General features: G+C 47.4%; 8 protein-coding genes across 8 annotated transcripts in view; 5 read left to right on the forward strand and 3 right to left on the reverse strand.

Annotated features, from left to right (window-relative positions):
• LACBIDRAFT_329755 (heterotrimeric G protein alpha subunit B) overlaps positions 1 to 625 on the forward strand; it is a gene marked incomplete at both ends in the record, with an annotated part of 2609 nt that extends 1984 nt beyond the window's left edge. The window contains 3 exons of the mRNA XM_001883863.1: positions 93 to 326; positions 384 to 466; positions 533 to 625. Of these exons, the coding sequence (XP_001883898.1) occupies positions 93 to 326; positions 384 to 466; positions 533 to 625 (410 nt within the window). The remainder of the gene's footprint in view (positions 1 to 92; positions 327 to 383; positions 467 to 532) is intronic.
• A 5832-nt stretch (positions 626 to 6457) lies between these two features.
• LACBIDRAFT_329757 (uncharacterized protein) lies at positions 6458 to 7230 on the reverse strand (the record flags this gene model as incomplete). The annotated part of the gene is made up of 3 exons (XM_001883982.1): positions 6458 to 6562; positions 6770 to 6830; positions 6950 to 7230. 3 exons carry the CDS (start codon positions 7228 to 7230, stop codon positions 6458 to 6460), a joined length of 447 nt encoding a protein of 148 aa, XP_001884017.1.
• Positions 7231 to 7933: 703 nt separating this feature from the next.
• LACBIDRAFT_303213 (uncharacterized protein) lies at positions 7934 to 8516 on the forward strand (the record flags this gene model as incomplete). The annotated part of the gene is made up of 3 exons (XM_001883864.1): positions 7934 to 7989; positions 8038 to 8182; positions 8334 to 8516. The coding sequence occupies 3 exons, from the start codon at positions 7934 to 7936 to the stop codon at positions 8514 to 8516; spliced, it is 384 nt and encodes a 127-aa protein (XP_001883899.1).
• A 1131-nt stretch (positions 8517 to 9647) lies between these two features.
• On the reverse strand, positions 9648 to 10215 carry LACBIDRAFT_329758 (uncharacterized protein; the record flags this gene model as incomplete). The annotated part of the gene is made up of 3 exons (XM_001883983.1): positions 9648 to 9815; positions 9973 to 10066; positions 10115 to 10215. The coding sequence occupies 3 exons, from the start codon at positions 10213 to 10215 to the stop codon at positions 9648 to 9650; spliced, it is 363 nt and encodes a 120-aa protein (XP_001884018.1).
• Positions 10216 to 13178: 2963 nt separating this feature from the next.
• On the forward strand, positions 13179 to 13633 carry LACBIDRAFT_329759 (uncharacterized protein; the record flags this gene model as incomplete). The annotated part of the gene is made up of 2 exons (XM_001883865.1): positions 13179 to 13479; positions 13530 to 13633. The coding sequence occupies 2 exons, from the start codon at positions 13179 to 13181 to the stop codon at positions 13631 to 13633; spliced, it is 405 nt and encodes a 134-aa protein (XP_001883900.1).
• Positions 13634 to 14250: 617 nt separating this feature from the next.
• On the reverse strand, positions 14251 to 14958 carry LACBIDRAFT_329760 (uncharacterized protein; the record flags this gene model as incomplete). Its single annotated transcript, XM_001883984.1, has 1 exon — positions 14251 to 14958. The coding sequence occupies one exon, from the start codon at positions 14956 to 14958 to the stop codon at positions 14251 to 14253; it is 708 nt and encodes a 235-aa protein (XP_001884019.1).
• A 2135-nt stretch (positions 14959 to 17093) lies between these two features.
• LACBIDRAFT_329761 (uncharacterized protein) lies at positions 17094 to 18148 on the forward strand (the record flags this gene model as incomplete). Its single annotated transcript, XM_001883866.1, has 6 exons — positions 17094 to 17180; positions 17319 to 17438; positions 17577 to 17605; positions 17644 to 17655; positions 17862 to 17883; positions 18065 to 18148. The coding sequence occupies 6 exons, from the start codon at positions 17094 to 17096 to the stop codon at positions 18146 to 18148; spliced, it is 354 nt and encodes a 117-aa protein (XP_001883901.1).
• A 2835-nt stretch (positions 18149 to 20983) lies between these two features.
• On the forward strand, positions 20984 to 22078 carry LACBIDRAFT_303216 (uncharacterized protein; the record flags this gene model as incomplete). Its single annotated transcript, XM_001883867.1, has 6 exons — positions 20984 to 21002; positions 21054 to 21162; positions 21212 to 21393; positions 21456 to 21485; positions 21544 to 21840; positions 21888 to 22078. 6 exons carry the CDS (start codon positions 20984 to 20986, stop codon positions 22076 to 22078), a joined length of 828 nt encoding a protein of 275 aa, XP_001883902.1.
• Between the last annotated feature and the right edge of the window lie 355 nt (positions 22079 to 22433).

A 22433-nucleotide genomic window follows, 5' to 3' on the forward strand; every position in this document is an offset into this window, starting at 1 on the left:
CTTTTTCGACAACGTCGACGCCATCATCTTCCTCGCACGTAAGCTCCTCGACCCTCATCTCATTCCATACCAATCTCATTCACTTTGAATAGCTATATCGTGTTTCGACGAACGCCTCCAAGAAGACTCCAAGATCAACCGTCTCAAAGACTCCTTGCTCCTCTGGCGCTGCGTCTGTTCCTCTAAACTCCTGGTCAAAGCAACCCTCATCCTCTTCCTCAACAAATGCGATATTCTCAATCGTAAATTGAAGTCCGGCGTTATGGTGAAGAAGTTCCTCCCGAACTATGGGGAAAGGCCGAATGAGGCAGGGAGTGTTATCAAATGTTAGTGGTGCTCGCCCTTCGCCTTCTTTGGGGGACTTGGGCTGATGCGTTGTTTAGACCTTGAAAAAAAGTTCAAGGATATACTGAAGGAGCAGTCCCTGGTTCCCAGGATGTGTTACTGTTATGCGACATCCGTGACTGTATGTCTCTCTTGTTTCATTTCTTCATTACCATCAGTCACCAACACGAACATGTCGTCCTTGTAGGACACCGAAGCTACTGCGAATACACTCAAGACAGGTTGGTTTCCCATTCTCGGTGTGAATGCATTCTCTGATGGATCTTGGTTGCGACAGTGAGAGATTCCATCGTACAGGAACACCTTAAGACCGCAGGCATGATTTGACCAGCAGCACTGCTTGTCATTGATGGACGGGCCCTCCCAGCCCCATCGTTCCCCTGACCACCATCGCCACCACAGCGCAATAAAATTCTGCTCATCGTCGCTATCTACTATCCATCACCCATCATATCGCACTATACATATACACTTGCCCTTTCACTCCCCACGTTATCGTCGTCGTCATCATCTGTTACTCTGCTGAACGTGGATTCGTTTATGCACATAGACTTTACGCAGCTTTACGCAGTATAACACCTATCGCTATCCATGCATCCATTGTACCTTGCCTGGATTTAGATGTACATATTTTGGCTTCATAGTGTCTCACAGACTCTCACTGTTGAGTATTCATCACTAGTGCTCTGTTTTAGGAACTGTGGAATGGTTTATTTTAACCTTATGTTATTTTGTCACTGCAGGGGAAAATGAAAGAATAATGTAATTAGGCCCTATCGTCATTGACGGGGAGAGTGGATGGGTATGGGATGATAGCTGCGATGATTAACGCTGCGGTGGGTTCTCTACCAATTAAGCCTGGATTTAAAGCCATGATTGAACAAAGCGGAAATATTGAGATCATTATACACACAAAGGTTACACCCCGCCCACAGCCTGTACTATTACCGAGGCAAAGGGTATCGTAAGCAAGGTATAACCAAAGAGGCTCCTCCCAATGACAAAAACAACGTTAACTGTGGAATTGCGGCCTATCTGAATATATGTTCTAATTCATACAAAGTGCCATTGTAGTCGTGGGGATGGCTATGCGGATAACAGTAGCTTAGAAAAAATCGATGGTCTCCCAGCTGAAAATGCCTATTTTTAATGAAAGATATTACGAGTTGAGGGTGTTGACTCACAATATAACTGGCGTCGTCCTCCACTTCGACAGAAATATATTGGTTTGGATATTGCATGTAGTTTGAGAGCGTGTTGTTGTATTGTTGTGGACAGAGGTCCATGGGGAGGTGTATAGGTGCGTTAGGCTACAGCCGGGAACAAAAAAAGGATTGTCACTAGGATTCGAGAAAATTTTTTATCGCCAGCGTCGGGACGCATGGATGGGGGGTAAAATAGTAACAATACTCACCAAGAATGGGGGGCTTGTAGTGGCACTTGAACCCGATGGGGTATTTGGCATTTGGAATGCGGGTACTTGCAAGCCAAATGAAAAGCTTGGCCCAGGACCATGGTGATTGGCGTTGGAGGGAATATCACAGTGATAGTTCGAGGCTGATTGGGATATTGTCGATGGCGGTGGTCGCAAAAGTGGTTCCGTCACATGGGGTGGAGTTTCACTTGGGACCTACACGTTGTTGAGTTTGAGCATTGAGTATTGAATAGTGGTAGGAGTGCGACTGTACGATGTATACCCCTTCCGTAGCATGGCCCACCAGGGTATGGTCTCGGTCACAACGCCTGCCATCTGTAGTGTTTGAAAGTCCGGTTCGGTCCGGTTTTTTGATGCCCAGGGGCGTTAACCGTAACCGTAACCGGTCTGCCTTTTCCCCAGAAGTCAAAAGACCAGACCGGACCGCAAAAAGACCGCAGACCGCGGTTTTTTGCGGTCTATAGACCGGTTTCGGTCTGCATCGGTTTTAACTGGTTTATGACCGGTCTTTAGGCCAATATTTTAAAATTATGAATCGGTAAATTTATTAACATCTCTAATAGCTTCAAAACGAGCCCAGGAACGTTAAATTCCGTTAGGAATTGGTGCTTCTATAAAATAAGTCTGGTACAGTCATGCACGTGTCAATGACACACCCAAATCGTAGAAATCATGCGATGAAAGGAATAAATAGAATTTCACAAACAAAAAGGTACAACAGTATCAACGTGTATCCCAGCTACAATATGAGAGTGATTTTAAAAGAAATGAGCAAGATTTGAGAGCCGGGCGAAGGAATTGGAGGTGGCTGAGGTGAAACCGGAATTATGGGTCAATGGTACAGGGCCCGGCCCGCCTAGCCCGTTCAGTCATTGTCGTCGTTGTCGTCGTCTCCATCGCTGCCGCTCACGCTTGCACTTCCCCCCCCCTCGTCAGCGTCGTCACCACTGCTCTCGGGTTCTTGATCCTCGGCTACGGCACCCAGAAAGTCCTTCAACTTCGGCTTTGGGGTGGCTTTCGGGGCTGGATCCCCCTTTGGTTTGATTAAGGTGAAGCGCGTTCCCTTCGCCTTTGCAGCGTCCCGTTTCTTCTCCCATGCTTTGACGGCCTTCTTGAGATTGGCAGTGGCGACGGCCTTGGCATCCTTTCGCTCCTGTTCAACAACCTCCCATTCCTCAACAGCTGCCTTGTACAACGCTCTGCCATCCTTCTTCCTCTCCTTCTCCCTCGCAACCTCACGCATCTCCTTCTCTTTCTGCTGCGCTAGCTCATTAGTGTTTGGAAGTCCGGTCTCGTGACTGGAAAAAGACCGTAACCAGACCGGACCAAGACCGCAAAAGACCGGACCTGCGGTTATGGTCTTTTATTTTTGAAATGTAAAGACCGCAAAAAGACCGGTTAACGTGAACCGGTCTTGACCGGTTTGGACCGGTCTTTTGTAGCCCCTTAAATACCCTTTAAAACGCACCCAAGAACGTACGATTTGGTAAAAAAACGAGAGAGATATGAATTAAAATGTAAATTACTTTTGGGAATAATAGATGTACCAGACTTATTTTATAGAAGCACCAATTCCTAATGGAATTTAACGTTCTTGGGCTCGTTTTGAAGCTATTAGAGATGTTAATAAATTTACAGATTCATAATTTTAAAATATTGGCCTAAAGACCGGTCATAAACCGGTTAAAACCGATGCAGACCGAAACCGGTCTATAGACCGCAAAAAACCACGGTCTGCGGTCTTTTTGCGGTCCGGTCTGGTCTTTTGACTTCTGGGGAAAAGGCAGACCGGTTATGGTTACAGTTAACGCCGCTGGGCATCAAAAAACCGGACCGAACCGGACTTTCAAACACTATAGCTCATAGAACTCGTCCCCACTCAGAAGCCGAGCCAGACCATCACCGACCAGCTTTATGGTCTTCTTCTTATTGCGCTTCTCTTCTCGTGCCGCCAGTTTTGCGCAGAGCCGCTTTGCGTAGGCTTCGTTGAGGATGTTGGATGCCTGGAGCTCGAATGCGTGGACCTCAGTGCGAAGGTTCTGGCTTTGTGATTCCCGAAGCGCTGCCAGGAGAAGCAGCTCGTTTGCTGTAGTGGGCACGATAGCCAATGCCGCTGCTGCGTTATTGATGGGAACGGAATTTTGCTGGACAGTACGGGTGGTAGTGGTAGGCATGGGATCAGCAGCAGTAGTGGGAGTGGGAGTGGCAAGGAAGGCAAGGTTGGTCTTTTTGAGGGCGGCAACAGCTCCTTCGAGGATTTCGAGGTGAGTGGTGGTTCTGGTTGAATGGCGTGTGCGTGTGGAATTTACTGTTGTTTCATTTCGTGTGGGTGACGGCCCGGCCCGCTGACCCCCTGAGATAACATCAGCATCGGTATCTGGAGTATCTCCCGCGATTTGAAGGTCCCTCAACATGGTGGCAAGAATCTGGACAGGCTGAGAGGAAGTAGGGACAGGAAGGTGGCTCTGGATGGATGTCTCCTTGCTTGGCGCAAGCATATCAGCAGTAATGACATTGGGATTGAATGGCCAGATGCCGGTCTTGCGGAAAGCAGTCTTGATGAGTTCTGGGGTCAGAGTGGTAATGTAGGCCTTAGATATGACCTGGAGAAAATTTCCTTTGTCGATCGCATTCCCAGTTGTACGAAGCAGTGCATCGCGCTCCACGCCGAGATAGTGTTCAGCACAGCAAACACGACCACATCAAGACCTTGATAGACGTGTGTCCCATGCGCAACATAGCAGATGACTATGACCATGTGGAGGCGAGCAAGAAGGAGAAAGGCGACCGTGTAGTGTGAGTTGTGTCCATCCACAATTAGTAAGCGGTACTCGCCATTTGCCTTTTCTCGCGTTGCTTTCTCAAATAACTTCATCCAGGATGCGCCGATTTCACCATCTGTCCAGCCCTTCTGCTGGTATCCGATCCTAGCAGAAGATTTATTTACAGACATGAAGATAGTGAATAGAATGACATACGATGCATTAAGGGGATTATTTTCCCCCCATTTGACCTGGTAGGCACTCCCCTTGAAGATAACAGCAGGAGGTGTGCTTGTGCCATCTGCACAGATCGTAACGATGGTGGTAATATTTTCACGCGTTCCAGAGCGCTGCTGGTAGGGTGCGGCTTTTGTACGAGGGCCGAAAACATACTCACGCTCACCACCTCCCTGGGCCTGTATTCCAACTTCATCTGTTGCGTACGTGTTCTCCTCTTTGATCTTGTATTTTGTGATGGTCTCCCCAAGAAGTTTCCACCACGCCTCGTTGTTGTGTGGATTTGTTGCGCGCCCTCGTTTGTCTTCTAGTGGTCGGGAACGTGAGATCTTGATCCGTTCGGAATACTTTTTGGAAAAGCGGTAAGTCCAATTCTCTCCGACACCTTTGATGGGAAAGGAAGCGCCAAGGCGCGCACTGCATATGTCATCGACATGCTCCTTCAGCCGCGCATGACTGAGAGGGAACCCACGATGCGCCATCTCGTTGATGAAATCGATGACGATGTCGACCTCGGAATCAGTAAGCCAGGATCGATCCGCACTTGCTCGTTCATGCGACATTCCACCTGCAACATGTCGTTTCAAGGTTGTATAACTGAGTTTGATATGATTTCCTGTCAAAAAAATGAGTTGAATGTCATTTAGAATAGCATTAATATACTTACCAGTCTCTTCAAATTGAAGACTCTCGAAATCAAGGCAGATTTTGCGGTATCCACGACGATCTTTCTTCGGTTTCTTTTGATCTGCCTTGTATGCGGCGACAGCCCGGACCATCAAAGCCTCATAAACACGTTTGCGCGCATAAGCCTTGTCGACATCGGATTTGGCTCGGCCAGCCATAGGTAGAAGAGAGGGGCGCTCAATTAAAAATTAAGTAAAACATTGGGCCCACTCCGCGTATACATACAGAAACCTGCAGCTAGCCTTGCAGCTGCAGGTTGGTGATCTTTCTGAAGCAAATCTGCTGCGTTGAACGAATGAATGTCCACTAAGATTAACAATAAGTGTTTATAGACCCTCTGCGTACATGAATACATGGATCAAGATTCAGTAAACACAAGTAGGTGGAGCGAGAGCCCATAAACGCGAGTCGATGGCAAGGAGGGTGTGCACGCAGCTTCAAGTTTCACACGTGGGTGCGGGTTCTTCGTCAAGATGCAGTTGTGATACAGTGTGATGTGCTCATTATGGTGAAAAAACTGTGGTATTACCCATGCTGGTCACTAAATACATGAGTGGTATGGTCAGGTACAGCATTTTTACGGTGAGGCCCTCTGTATAAAATTGAAAACATCCAAAATCCATGATCTACCTGGCTTGCTCGGCAGTTTCAATACTTAAAAGTGATTTTTTCATCGAGAATTTTTGATGGTCGATTCCGCAGGCATTAGATCCGAAGATTGGAAAAAATTTGAGCAGAGTACCTCCTTTCATTCCGCCAGGAGATGCAAAATACATCCCAAGTGTTTCACTGAGTGATTATGTGACATTGTCACGTGGATGACTGTACATCTATTATTCCCAAAAGTAATTTACATTTTAATTCATATCTCTCTCGTTTTTTTACCAAATCGTACGTTCTTGGGTGCGTTTTAAAGGGTATTTAAGGGGCTACAAAAGACCGGTCCAAACCGGTCAAGACCGGTTCACGTTAACCGGTCTTTTTGCGGTCTTTACATTTCAAAAATAAAAGACCGTAACCGCAGGTCTGGTCTTTTGCGGTCTTGGTCCGGTCTGGTTACGGTCTTTTTCCAGTCACGAGACCGGACTTCCAAACACTAGCCATCTGGGTAGGTTGTCAATGAGTTCCAACTCATGCCGGCGGTTGATGTCCCTCTGATCTCTGCGACCATCCTCCAGAGCTCCGCCCGCTCTTCTCGTAGCCTCAGAGCCATTTAGAGCATTGCAACAGTTTGTTCAAGCTGGGCGACGCTTATTAAAACGCAGCGAGGTCGTGTGGTGAAAGGAGCTGTGTTCACGCTTACATATTCAATATATTCCTTGCGTTTTTTTCGGTCTGGCTTGTGCTTGAGCATTACGGCTGCGCTGGTCGCCAATAATAAACGACATGATGATGGGTTGCGAAGGTCAAACTCAGGGATAACAAAGTTGCCTAGTTGCGAAGTCCTTGAATAAGTAACCTGACGTTGAGAAGAGCAACTCACAGTGAGGAGATAAGTGGCCTCAAGAATGAGAGGCCGTGACTGGCAGCTAACTGCCAATAATTGTAGACCACATCTGAAATTTCACTTTGCGCCTTTGGTTGTGCATAAACATCTGTTTTAGGAACCTCTTCGACGCCACCATCGCAGAGAACATCCGGTATGGAAACCAAGCCATCTCGGACTACGACATCCACGTCATCTTTGGATGGAGAGAACCAGGCCAAGGTTCTTGATATGATTCGGGCGGCCAAGCTGGGTCGGACGACCATTTTCCTTGCCATTTTTTATTCATCTTCGTTCACACACTTTCATTATCCCCCTTTGACATTATCCGCGGTTCATTTGCGATGAACCCGATTGCATTATTCCTTCCTTGGACAAGCTTACCTTACGCATATTACCCCAACTTCCTGACCTCATTTGTAGAATATAGCATGCAACATACTTACGGAATATAACGATTGAATGACGTGTACACACTGGCAGTGAAACCTTAGGACTACATACTGACTGGCATTGCAGGAGCTACGTGCTCGCCTTCAATCGTCCAACAACTTGGCATAAGCCCTTTACTTTCCACGATACTGTGGAGTCAGGTAAGCACTGAATTTAACGTCGTCCTCCCTGTTATTCCATCAGGGAGAAGTCATAGGATGATAAGAAGATAGATCACGCTGTACGAGGCTGCACGCTGGCAGTGAAAACGTCGGAACTTTCTTTATGGATGGTGAAGTTGAGCCCGGTAGCCTTTTCGCTAATAATTATCTTCATAGATGGGCCTATAGCAATGGTATATAGACCACAGATGCCGGAACACGCTTCCCAACTGCAACGCGTCGGGTTTCTCGAAGAAACTGAGGGCGAGATTCTGGTGAGTGGCCATCCAGCGCGATATCCGTTTCACTTCCTATCTACGTATTTTAGTTCTGGGGACTGTTGATTCGACCTGGCACTCCGCAAAACTAGGTGAAATCTTTCAAATTGATGGGGTATCGACGCGCAAGAGATACTAGTATGTGGATCCATGGGGTTGGTTCCAAGTCGAGATTCTTTTTGGCTGACGCTCACCTCATACTTGTTGAACTTAGTGTAGGAGTGTTACGTGGCGATAAATTCATCCGGAAATGTAAGAATTTAGCGTATCATCTGAGATCTCACAGATTCTCACTCCATCGCACACAGTCACTATATCCTGAAGCAATTGTTAGAGAAACTCATCGCCTCTACCCTCCGGTGTCGTTTCTGACTAGACCGTGCGCGCGCGCCCTCATTCTGTCTTTTTTTAATGTCGTCAAGTCTTTCTGACGGCGTCTTTGTATAGGACGCGGCAGGACATCATAAGATTCATAACGCCACTCTCTGAGCCTTTGAGAGGTCTCAACAGAGAGGATTCCATGAAATATCAGTCCCGAACAACACAAACCTCTTTACATCGATTATCGAAGCTAATAGGAACCCGGACATTTGGGGCCCCGATGCGCTTGAATGGATCCCAGAGCAGTGGCTTTCTCCTCTTCCCTCATCTGTCTCCGACGCGCATGTCCCAGGAATCTACTCGCACTTATGAGTCCGGAGTTGTACCTGTTTTATTTAGTTTTGACGCCATCTTGTGTAGGATGACGATTCTAGGAGGAGGGCGGGCTTGCATGTACGTCTTGGTTTGTTTTTCTACATGGGTAGCTTTTCCTCATGTTGTCGGTTTAGAGCCTACTAGTGGTAAATAAAAACACGCTCAAACGTTTTCGTTGCAAGTGCTAAGTGGATACCGCATTTTTTGAAGAGTTGGGTGCGTGCTCTCTCCACCCATCCGCTTTTTCGACCTTCCCCCTACTTCAACCGTCCCCCTTTTGTCTAGGTGGTGGGCCTGTGTTCAGCGCACGCCCATCTCTTTCCTCCTTTTGTTCCGTTCCTTTCTGGATCAGCCTATTCGATGCCCGTTCCTTTTCGTTATTGAGACTTAGATCGATGAATCAGCCCCCATCCTTCTATCATATGATTCCTTTTCCCCAGTTACCGTTGTTCATCGACTAACCCCTCAACAGCCATATTCTAACGCTTGAGCGGATGCAATATTGGAACATTAGACTTCTGGCGACGCCGCGGCGGACGGTCGAGGCAAAGAATGCCTTCACTTCAGCGTCATGGAGGACTCAATGTGTTCGTCTTGTGTAGGGAGTAAAGAGGTATATGACGTGTACGTCTTCCTCCGCTCCGAATCATTCTCACCTGCTCACTTTACCTCGTCTAGTACCTATGTATTCCGACACTCAGAAACACGCTGGAAACTCTCGTTGACATTCACCAATTGCTGCGTTTTCTCGGTTTGCCCCCCTATTTCGTCCCCCTCACATCACATCCCGTCCTTCATTGCATTCCGGTTGTCTGTGTCATCGTGGGCATGAGTGCCCTATCTTTCTCGTATCCTCTCCCCTTCGCCACATCATCGCTACGTCTAGTCTTGACCACCCTCTTTTTCAGAGGTTAACTTTGGGTTAACTCGCGTTCTGCTGGTGCACATTTTCTTTCCCCCCGGTGCTGTGGGCGTCTCGTAAATATTTCTTTTGCTCTCCTTTCCTTTTTTGTTTCTTTCTGCCCCTCCAGTCATGTCAATCTTCCACCACCTCTTCACCAGTCGGGCCTTGGCATTTGCCCTTCTTCCGCACCTTCAAATGTTTCCCAACTTTGTTCTGCCGTTCGTCTATAGACTAGCCATGTAAACAAGGTTGAGTTGTCGTTTTCTGGGAACTCGGATCTCCAGAACAGAGACAAGGGGGAGGGCATGTCGATGGTTGTCGAAGGCTTCTTGATAACCGTCGTCCGGCGGCGAAGTATCCCATCGTTTGGAATCCAGTAAAGAGCTTGCACCCTAACCCTAAGTCACAATTTCAGCCTTCACTTCGCCGACCAAAGTCTTCCACCCCCTCGTTCAATTCATACGAGGATGAACCAATCCAAGTAGAATAATGCTCTAACTATGATTTTTCTATCTGCGTCTCTCCACACATTTTTCACCTGCCCTTAACCCTCATCCGAAATCGTCCTAGATTTGTCGTACATCCCTGGTTCGAGGGGAGAGACAAGCAGCTGGGTGCTGGAAATAGATAAAAGCTGAGAGACCTGAAAATCGAAATTGGGTAGAACATACCGCATCAAAATATTACATACCTTTCTTCGAGTCCTGGTGCATCCATTGATATCGGAGCGAAGTAACGGAAGGGACGTGGAGAGTGGACGGTGCGTCTTTTTGCAGTAAAGCCCGAGGCCATGAACAAGGCGGTACAGGTAGGGACCACCCTGCCCTACAAATTGCACACTCGCTGGCGGTGCTCTGCTGGCCCGATGACATCCTGAGAGTTATCCTCAACAGGTGGTGGGTGACGACGCATTTAAGTGCTCGCCCTCAGCCTAGTAGTGGTCGCAAACATCAGCAAAACCTGGGTGAGCTAGGCAGCACGTGGCAGGGCTGTGTAGTGCCATAGCACCATAGAAAGGGGTATCACCTTTACAGTCACCTGCACGTTCTATGCAGCTCTACATAGAAACGCACAGCCACTACACAGCACTCCCTAGAATCTCAGAGCAGATCTGCAGCCATTCATAGAAACACATAGCCACTTCATAGTGCTCCCTAGAATTACGGAGCAGATCTGCAGCCCTCAGTAGCAACCCCTGGGGTCTGCAGATTCCTAGAGGGGGGGCATACATTCTGCTCATTTTAATACCATATTGCATGATTTTTACACAGAACTTGTGTTACGAAAAAATAAGTTTATTGTCTGCACTACTACATTATACAAGATATCCTAATATTCTACGTAGTAATGACTGCAGTATATCAAATTTATGGAATCAGAGTATCAAGTATTAAAGATACTAAGAGGATGCCATTCGCCAACAAGGAAGGGAGGACGGTTGTTCGTCGAGGGACGGAGCCGTTCTTCAAAGGAGGGAGGACACCATTCGTCGACAAGGGAGGGAGGACGCCGTTCTTCAAGGGAGGGAGCCGTTCATCAATGAGGTAGGGAGGACACCGTTCGTCGACAACAGAGGGAAGATGTGTTTGTCGACAAGCGAGGGGTGACGCCGTTCTTCAAGGCAAGGGGAACACCATTTATCAACGAGAGAGGGAGGACGCCGTTCGTCAACGAGGGAGGGAGGACACCATTCGTCGAGGGAGAAACGCCGTCCGTCAAGAAGGGAGGGAGGATGCCGTTCGTCAACGAGTGAGGGAGCAGTTCGTCAAGGGAGGACACTGTTCATCGGGGGAGCCGTTTGTCGAGGGAGGGGGGCCGTTTGTCAAGAGGGAGCCTTTCGTCAAGGGAGGGAGCCGTTTGCCGAGAGAGGGAGCCATTCGTTGAGGGAGGAGTCGTTTGTCGACGAGGGAGCCGTTCGTCGATGAGGGAGGGATCTTTTCTTTAAGGGAGGAAGCCATTCTTCACGGGAGTGAGCTGTTCTTCAAGGGAGGCAGGGAGCCATTCTTCAAGGGGGGGAGGAAGCCGTTCTTCAAGAGAGGGAGGATGCCATTCTTCAAGGGAGGGAGGACGCCGTTCATGGACGAGGGAGGACACCGTTTGTCGAGGGACGTGGTTCGTCAACGAGGGAGGGAGGATGCTGTAACTCGACGAGGGAGGACACCGTTTGTCGAGGACAAGTTGAACATTGTGGTGGGAAGGAAGAACAATGAATTTCCGTGTTGGGAAATTCAAAGTTCAACATAATCACATGATGTCGGAGTTTCAACGGACTTGAACGAATTGTCTCGCGACTTGAAGTTGTTTGTCGCCTGTCACTGTCTTTCACAGAAAGCATGGCATTCGAGGTGGGCATTCACAATTGTAGATGGCACCATGTAATCAGGCAAATATCAAGTTCATATTGCAAAATTATTGAACAATTTCCGAGCCTTCCAAGAAATTTGCAGTTGTTACCAGAAATTTCCTGGCTATTTCGATGATTTCCCGAAATTTCCTGATTTTTGGTAGTAGTAGTAACAATTGAAGTTGTCTAAGTTCGAAAATGTGAGTTGAGTGCGGCACGTGACTTCCCGCAACTGTACCGACTTCCATCAATTCACACTTACACTTTCTAGGGTAGCTCATAGCTATAACTTCACGAGTATTACACCGTTTGGCCTCTATGTAGGCTTATTTTAATCGCTTCATTCACGCGAATGCAATCCAATTTACGGCGTAGAAAAATTTGGAGTACCTCACAAACTGTAGCATAAACTATTTGGCCTGTATTAGACATCTGAAATATATATTATCATCATGAGTTCTGCTCCGTTTCATGCGATTTTGGGCTTGTTAGAAACGCACAAATTAGAGCTTTAAAACGGGTCTGAGAGCCCCTAATATTTCGACGTTTAAGGCGACCTCCGATAACATTTACCGTTTTTAGGCAGATTCTTCACCAGTAATTGGTCCAAAGCCATTTGAGTTTTGAACTAAATACTACGTAAATAGACGCGTTGGAATCGGCTTGAACACCACTTTCCAACGCAAAAAAAATCACAAAAGACGAATATGTTTTGCAAAAGATACTTCATATTCTTTCTTGTTGCAATCTTTGTAGGTCAATCAATCTCTGGACAGTGTTGTACTTTCTTCTTATTCCAGGCGTATTTTGGTCATAAATTATTCATATACAATAGGGAATGTGTTTTCTACTGAAATCTAGTATACTTGTAGTTTGACTCCCTATAAGGGCTGGGTAGAAAGTGGAGGCCCCTCTATAGCACCCTATAGTAACGGCACAAGTCTCTGTAGTGCTGTATAGCACAAGCTTACACCCACACAGTGCTGTGGAGCGCTGTGTGGCGCTAGGGCATCTAGCCAAACTTGGCGTGTAACTATGGGAAACTATGATATTAGCGGAAGCACTATGCCTGTCTACGTGGGAAAATCAGGTTTTGCTGATGAAAGTTCATTTCAAGATTTAAAAAAAAAGGAAATGCGGAAATGCGCCGGGGACAATCGAACGAGCGACCCTAAAACGGCCTTTAATACAGAAGTTACTACCACTATGCCATCACTGCTTTAAAATTCGTGAATAGCGAAAAGTTTATGGGCTTCTGCAACTTGTCTGCAACTCATATAAGGCCCTGCGAAGGTTCTGTCGGAGATCAAACCTGAACTTGAACTTCGTCTGGCTATCCGACTGTCACGTCCAGACTTTGAATCCAACCTCGCTCTGTTTCTTATATTATCTTTATACGCTCCCCTATACAATGCCCCTTTTTCTCAAGGGCTACAAGCTCGACATGTCGAAGATAAGCCATACTTTCGACATTCAACCCCCCGACATTCCGCAAGACTGGGTCATCTCCATCATCAACTGTATCCCGAGGGATGCCTACGAATACATCGGAAATGGCTACGAGAAAGATGGCAAACTCAATGTCATGATCGTGATGGCGGCTGGACGCGATGAGAAAGAGTTGATGAAGACCCCAGTGACGCCCTCAGACAAAACACTTGCTGATGTCGCCCGTAGGATTTGCACGCCGGCCATTTGGCCGTCCTTCGACGGTGCGTTCTGCTTGTTGAATTCTAATTTTTGCTGCGAGTCACTCCTAAAGAGGAGCGAACAGATCTCGACTCCCCTCCGACATTTTGGGATGGCTGGCGGAGCGGCGCTACCAGCCTGCTGGAGTGGAATGGAACAGTGCAGAAAGGCATTTAGAGGAAGGGAGGAAGGAAGGAGTATGCTACAGTCGCGTTGAGAAGGAGGGGAGCTCCAATCGGCTCAGAATTTTGTTCGGGTTCAAAATTCGCGTTGGTTCCAAGGAATGTCAATCCACTGTATCGGTGCACCTTGTCCTTCGATATTCACCCTACATGAAAATTGACCGATCATTGACCGATCAAAGTTTGGCCTCCAGGCTAGGCAGTGACCATTCCAAAAATTCAAAATAACAACTCATTTCCGCGTGAGGGACCTGAATATCACAGTTGCAACCTGCCGCTCAACAACACTCCAAGAGTAATGAGGAGCTCAAGACCTTGCTCGTTTTGTGCTTTTTCTACTGCGACCTGATAACCGAAAGTACTGTCCACCCACTTTTTTGGGGCCTTGCGAAACCCAGAGCTCCGGCTCTCCATTGCTGTAGATCCAATGTGGATTTCAAGAGGAAGGCGCAGAAGGTGAGGTCAAGGTGAGGTTTTATGTAAGTATATAATTTCTTATGCATCACGGTACCGATGTATCACAATCGTTGGGGGTTGCTCAAAATCGTAAATTTTGTATGAAAGTCCACACCAAACGCAGTGAAATCCCAATGAAATCCTATTCGAAATATATTAGCAGCAGCTGCCGGACAGACGCTGGGACTTACAAGCCATGAGTGCATTTACGAGAGGTTGCGTGAGCGCATCAGTGGCAGAAATAATTTGCTCCAGTCGAGTAGATGAATTGTTATCGCAAAGCAGATTGAGTTCTGTTAAGGGGCGCGGCAAACCATCCCTCTCTCGGTTGAGGATCACTTGTGTCAGCCAGTCCCCACTTGGTGATTCCTTCTTATGAGCGCGGACTGTGAGTTCGTCTTCTGTAAATGGACCAAAAATGACAGGAACCCAGTAGGGCCCAATAAGTAATATCCACTGCACTGTACCACCCAACAGTGGATATTGACCTTTGATGGCTGCCTTCGCTTGATCCTGGGCTTGGAAATAGAGCGTGTGGAAAGCGACTCTCACTTCATTGTTATTGATGATTGAACTGGGCGGAGGTAGTCCCTTCATCTCCTCAATTGCTCGCTTTGCTTCCACTCCAAAGCGCAACTTGAATGGCGGCATGACGCCGACTGCGGTAAAATTGCCAACACCGAGGTCTGGGATTTCTAAGCGGCGGTCCTCTTTCACATCTGGTTTCCACTTCAACGATAATTGGGAGTAGATCACAAACCGCTCGAAGGGCGTTTTATGCCGACCCAGGAATTCCACAAAAACAGCGTAGGTTACGTCTTCTTTCGGGTTGTTGTCCACTGCTTTTCGACTGATATTCCTCATGTATTTGGCATTCAACATCTGCAAAGATCAAAATGTTACGTCAATATTACGATGCCAGTGGGTGTCCCACCTTTCTCGAACTCTTGGCAATTGTCTTTCAATCGTGATATCGACGATGGGGGCGAAGATCAAACGTTCAGCGCTCGGCCTTATCACTTCATATGGCCCGGTTGAATTCGGGTCGGTCCGGTTCTCGCAGTCCTTTTTAGAACTAAACTGGCGGTCCTATTCCAAGCAATTTTGGGATTTGGAAGTCACGGTGTGGATAACGGCGATCGACAATTTCCGTGAGGACACGTTCAAATCCCTGTACTATCACGTGCCTAGTTTTGCAAGTCACCTAGTTTTGCAAATCAGTCTCTAACTTTACAACACATACGATCTACACTCTGAAAATATTTGAGGGGGTGTATATCTATGTATCAAGTGCGACTATATTTTTTTATTTGAAGAAATTGGATGGAAAAGTGCCACAGGCTGCAATATATACCAAAATCCCGCACTTCCCCACCATGTTGCCTGCATAAAATATTCTAATTCCAACAGAGCGCTCTCATTATTTTGAGGGATTGAGATAAATACATATAGTAGACATTCCATAACTTTTTGAGAGCATCTGTGCGTCCACAGATGAACAAGGCATCCCGACAGTCGAGCGTGACAAGTTAAAGCAGGCACTTCAAACTCCGACGTGTGTTCGACAAGAATTTGCGCCACGTGAGGTTCACATTCAATCCCAGTGAAAACCGGCTCTGTTCTCAGCCGCAAGTATCTGCGGATTCCCGGCAGATATCAGAGATCGTCGGCAGAGCAGAAAGGCGCTGGTAGACTGGGATTTCGTCCCTTTTGCGGATTTTTTTCCGCGAGGCTCTGCCTTGAAAGTCACCATTTTGATACAAATGGCCGAAAATTCTGCTTAAATCGGTTCCTTTCCGCCTGCACCTGCACTTTGCGGTCGTTATCTGTAGCTGGTGAATATTTTGTATTGATTCAGAAATGTGCTATATTCCGTTACTATCTGCGATTCCCAGTACTGAAACCATCCCATCCACATACCCCCGCGCCGCTGATAGTCAGAACGGCTCATAATTCTCATCCACGACCATCCGTCCCTTCGACTGACAAGGCTCTACCCCGAAGCGGCTGTGTATGGGGATGGAACACGGAAGGAAGGATATTAGTTTGCGAGCTAGCGCTAACCTGGACTGAAAAGTTACGCACCTTGGTAAATGCGGCGCCGCCGAGCAGGATTGAGCAAAAATAGGGCGCATATATGCATGATAAATGGTCAGAACTTTATCTAACTGTGCCAAAAAACTACTCACCGAGATGTTATTGTGTGAGAGAACGCGTACGGCCGGCTTGTCTACATGAAGGTGAGGATTTAGTCATTTGAACAACAAGGCACTTACGGCGAATCAAATGCACGATTCCCACCACATCGAACTCCCATGATGATGTACCCTCATTGTTCTGATACGTCCACAAGGGGCTTGCCGAGGGATGCGCGCAGCGATGTTGGAAGTCCTGCAGTCCTGGAAGACAGAATGAAGGGGAAAGTGGGGGAAGGAAGGAAAGAGAAATGGGAATCATTTGAGGGCATCTGATATATATAATCACCCAGCGTCGACTTGCAAACAGAGTTTTGAATGGAAAGAAAGAATTTTGTTGTAAAACAGGTTGGTGTCGACTCTCGAGTCGAAAAAAAGTAAGTAACGCTGTGGAAAGAAGTCCGTGTTCGGTTGATGCCGAAAATCACAGTCAGGTGCGGATTCTCGCCGATTTTGTCCTCCGCCATCGATATCTGCGGAACGGTGCAGAGCCGGTTTTCACTGGGATTCAATCTTTGAATGATGCAAAGAGGCGCACGACTGACGCTTCTTGCGTGACACAAGCGTGACGAAATTTGCAAAACTAGGTGACTTTCTCTTTTGCATCGGCACCTCACTTAACCACCTCAGTTAAATACGAAAAAACCACCGTCTTGAAACCAGAGATCAGGCCTTTCCATTGGTCAAAGAATTGAGAAGAACGGCTCACTTCTTAGAGCGCTGTGAAGGTTTGATCTAAATATTTGCAAAACAGGGTCAGTGATAGTACTTATCGTGCGCGCGTCCAAACTCCTCAGCGGACCAATGGAAATTACCCGCGGACTGAGTTTCGTTATTGTTGTGAATGTGGTATGCCCTTACATGAGTATGGGCGAAAATGGGGTGTCGAGGGTTGGTCGACTCGTCGAGGGCGGATGGATCGCATACTGTCGTCATCCGAGTCATTAGGTGATTGCAAAAACAAGGTAAATTGCTTGTGAAGTAGATGCGAGAAATAGATTGACCTATTCTGCTGTGGGAAAGCAACAGGAAAGGGTGAAAGCCATCATTGCTGAGCGCTCTTTATGTCCGAAACGGCAATGCCCTGAGTCCTCAACCGAGCGCGACGTCGTCCAAATTTTCTACCCAGGCGCTACGAGTGTGATAGATGTGAGTGATCGATTCTGATTGGATTCTGAACTTGTTCTGAACCTTCCCAAAAATCACGATCTGCCGTATGTGCATTGCGTGTTCTACGTGTTTTGGCGCAGCGGAATTCTCTTGAACTCGCACTTTGAACTACTGAAGACATGCCCCCGTATCTCGAAACAGTTAAAGTAAGTTGTTTGTTGCTGTAGCTGTGTTCATCTTCCAGATGTTCGCTCTGGTAGGTGGCATCAGGAAAAACCCAACTTGCAAATTTATAGTGATTTGTGTTAATGAGAGGAGAAAAGTTAGAATTAGTGTGATTAGTGCCCATAAGTACGATTAGTGAAATTAGGTCAAATTAAACAGGTTCCGAGTTATTGGCTGCTTATTATGTACAGTACAATGTACTTGCTTATTTTTACTTTTTAAGCACAAAAAAAGCAGCTCTAAGCACACATTTGTAGGAGTAAGTTCAGAGTTAGTTCTGAATAGCAGGTATTTAGTGGGCAATAAGAATGGCTTTAGATCATCAATTTTTTGAAAGATTCAACAATGTATATTCATCAATCTACGACATACAGAACAAGTAGGCTAAGTATGTATACTTCATAACGTGTATGATCACCCAGCACCCTGATCCGGCGTAGGGTGATGACCCCAGCAGTGAGGAGCGCAAGGAGAACGAAGGACCAAACGAAGGCGCTGATGATGACGTGCTGAGCATGACTTGATACAAGGTGATAGCTGAACTACATTACCATTTTTGTGAGCCTCCTTGGGTATGATAGACTGTGAATCGTCCGTCGATGTAGGTCGCACTTCGGCGTCTTCGTCAAAAATGTTGTCCTAAGCTTCATGCGTAGTAGCTAGGATGTGTTTCAATAAATGAACGAGGTTGAAAGAGAGGGCCGCTTACCAGGATCCGCACTCTTGATCCATCGAAGTGGGCTTATACATGAGATGGAACTGTTCTGAAGTGTCGATTTCCCGCTCTTGTATCAACCGATGAGAAGAAGCTTGTCGCGCAGATGAGTGTATGCGGCACATGAGCGTAAAGCGCACTAACCTTGACGTTGCCCTTCTTTTTCAATCGCTCCCGCTCACGTTCATCGTCGATTTGCTCAATAGCCCGTTTCGCCTCAACTTCTGCCCACAGACGGGACAGACGCTCTGCCTTGGCTGAAGGTTTTAGGGCAGCAGAGATTGGATCGACCTGGCCGTAGAGTGACGGTGTAGTGGGCGGCGGCGGCGGTTATTATGAACGACGATGTGTAGTGGGCGGGCTGTAGAGTGAAGGTGTAGTGGGCGGGTGGTTATGAAGGGGTCGGCCTTGTTGGGCAGAGGTGTGGTCAAGGTGTGGTGGGAGTTGGGATTCAGGAAGATGGATAATATATGTGGAACGTCATAGAAAAATTGTTACTATTTGGCCTATGTTGAACTTTCACGTGACTCTCAACTTCAACCATCGTCTTCCCACCCATCACCACTCTCCTATGCTCCAGCCTCTACGAAGCTTCTCACCGTCACCTTAACATGCACACTTTTGGTCGTTCAACACCATTTGGTACGTTTTTCACTGTGGATTCTCATCAGTGCGTGTCTCATGGGAATTTGACCCGTTCACAGTACTTGAAAGGCTGTAAGTTCGACTGGGCAGATTGAGGGGATATTCGGATTGGGGTACGTCCGAGTCTTCGACGGTTTGACCATTTGGCCCTCTCATTCCTTTCCTCAGGCTTCCGATGTCACACCTGCTGCCGCTCTGTTGAAAACACAACGAGGTGACGTGTAGCCGCTGGTGTGCATATCCTTCTCCCTCTAACCCCAATTTGACACGATAACCACAGACTCTTGGCCTCATCGGCGACACTCAAACGGGACATTCAACCGCCTGCCACTCCTCCTCCGCCTACTCTCCCATGTCACCCGCTTGACCCCCATAGAGTGTCCCGCGCAAAGTCGTCGGAATGATTGAAGTGGTCTGTTCCCTCCCTCCGTTCTGGACTTTGCCTCATCCATCGACGACTCACATGCAGAAAAGCAAGCTTCCCTACCATTGTCTTCAATCCTGACACAGGCGGATACGGCGATCGACGCTGTTCCTCGTCATCCATGAAATGGGTAGGACGCCGTGAGGAGATCAATGGTTGTTGTACAACGGCGTCTGTGTTCCCTTATGTAGATTCTGCAATATATCAGATTTTCCCTCATCTCTTTGTGGATACGAGCAGAAGAAAGCAGGATCGTTAGACCCTAGATTTACCGAATCTCTCGACTGTACTGAAAGAGACTAATGCTTAACCACCTTGCAGAAGCATTTATTAGTAGCAATAAGCATTTGTTGGCACCGATTAGAACGGTCCATACTAATGGCAACTAATTAGTAAAAATTAGCAATTTGGGTTTTTCCTGATGGCCTAGTCACAGACACTCTGGTCATCGCGTCTATGTGTTGGTCTGCCAAGATATCGGGAGATATCTTCTCTCCTCACAGTGACTGAAGGACGGTCCTACTCGCATTGTACGCATCTTTTCCTGCTTGGTTGACGACTTCTTGTTTTTTGCACTCTTTCTTTTCTTTTTTGGACATATGATGCGGGTTTCTCCAATCATATGAATTAGATTAGGGCGGGGGAAGCTCGTCCTACCTCGCACGTAGGGTTGAACATTAAATAGTATCCGAAGCTTTTCGATGTTCATGGAATCAATCTACGTTGTCGTTAAGAAGAAGATGCGCAATTTTAAATCCGTCGTCACTTCTACTTTTTAGGGATGGAAAAGCAATGGAAATTGATCATAAACTATCTAGCAAGAGCGCGGCGAAACTCTTCTTGGGGGTGGTTGGTCTCGGAGCGACTTATCTAGACAGGTACACGGCAGTCGGGGGGAAGACGATGTGACCAACGTGACAGCGCCTCAAGTCAATTCCGAGTTCCAGCTTCTCATTCCGCGGTACTTATCAGCTCATCCACCAAAGAGTCAAAAGACCCTTCCATAATCATCCCCAAACGCAACCCCCTTTAAACGCAGTAAAACCAAACCCACACCGCTAGTAGCCATAAAAACAACATCCACTGGCATCCTTTCCCGCTTCCTCTTCACTGCACCACCCAGTCCATAGTACCACACTCACACAGCATCACCATGCCCCGTCTACGCCTTCTCCAAGTGGCCAGGTGTCCCCGACGAAGTTCAAGCCTCCTAAGGAGAGCCGGCATAGGTATAGTAGGAGCTTGACTTCCGAGGAGCCTAAGTCTTTATCTGTGCCGCCTTCGAGGTCTCTGTCTCCTTCACCTGCGTCTGGTCCTTCACCTGCGTCTGGGAGTGGGAGTGAAATTGAAGAGGACGATACCTCGCGCATGCATCGAAGGACGAAACGGGCTGATACCCTTCGTCTACCTTACCCTCGAGAAGACCCGAAAATAGGGTCACCAACGCACCTATCCGCCTACCTCTCCTCCACGCTCCGCGGAGCTGGGTCCGGGGAGATTCTGGATCAAGTGACGCGTGATATCTCTGCGTTCGCCACGGAGAAACAGATAATGGGAAAAACATTTTGAGGTTGAATGAGGGTAATTGGGAGGGGTACGTGTCCTTCTTTTCCAGGGTTCTTCTCTTTCTCTCATTTCTACCTAGTGCTAACAAATGGATTGTACAAAGGTGTGAATTACACAAACAGCTCACCCACCTTATCCATTTTTTTGCAACGAAATGCTCTTTCATTTCCAAGGACCATACCACATATGTGCGTATCTTACATCATGCTTGAAGTCTCACCTCTCACGAATGTTTAGGCATTGGATAAGACTCTGCTCAACGATGATAAGCTCGCCATCTAGTTGGGTTGAACCACTGCCATTTAGTCCGATAATTCAGCCTGTCGCGGGATGGGAATTTTGGCGTTCGATAACCGGGTCTTCATGTCGTGCGAGGATGGCGTTACTTCATACGGTTTGCGTAGCCTCTATGAAAAGAGGTCACTCAACTCAATAATCTCGTGCCCGATGGTTTGGCTCATCCCTTGTTGACGGATCGTAGCGGAAGGGCAGACACTGGCTCGTCGCTCAGGTACGGTCGCCCCTCTTTCATCACGTTAAATGACTGACGCTGAAGGTATGCTTTCAAGCTTATCGCCATCTCCCATTTCGAAGTTTGAACGACGATCTTGCTCATCACGATGAAGACGACGGCTGCGATGATTATATGACCACGACTACATTAATGACAGCGAGACCGACAACTCGGATTCGTTCTTCAGTTAGAGCTTTCACATTCCGATCCAGCTGGGCTACAGAACAAACGGAAATCTCCACTCAAAAAAGAGACCTACCCATATATCCCTCTGCACCCGAACCAAAGTCACCTGTCGTTCGCTCAAATGGGCCCTCTACATTGGAGAACCCCAATCTTGTGATTACGCCTGGTCAGATTCTTTTTATTCCAATGTTTTGCTAATGTATTCTCATTCAGCCTTTCACGCCCATCTTACTCCGAGTTCTAAAGCCGGTCGCTTGTTCCAGCAGTTGTCGGCAAAGCACAAGGGTACGAAGTGTTCATTGGGTCCCACTGTCACTATGTGCCATTCCAATATCCGCGACGAAAGCATCCACTTACGATATTTCACCTTTAATTGTGCCTCTCCTCCCGTACTCTCGCCATAAGAACCCCACATTGGAGGATTTGTATCTCCATTGGCAAGAACCATCTAATATCAAGCGCGGATCTGGGAGCGCAATGGTGGCGGCGAGATAGGCGGTGCTTGGCGTCCGATCCAAGCAGGGCATCATTACCCTCGCCTGCCAGAGCATCATTTTCACGTGCTAAGAGCGCTAGACCGACGTGGATTATGAAGTCGACATGGCAGAAAAGGTATCGGCGTGGAGAGGGCGTGGTGTGAGTTTCCCTTGGCTACCGTCACGTCTTGTGTAATACTGACGAAGTTTCCAGCGCAGTGCGTGTGTAACTTGAACCTTTCGAACATTCTTTTCGTTGTCGTTCGCTTCTCAGTGATACCTT

Source organism: Laccaria bicolor, genomic scaffold (genome assembly GCF_000143565.1).
Source record: "Laccaria bicolor S238N-H82 LACBIscaffold_23 genomic scaffold, whole genome shotgun sequence".
NCBI lineage: Eukaryota > Fungi > Basidiomycota > Agaricomycetes > Agaricales > Hydnangiaceae > Laccaria > Laccaria bicolor.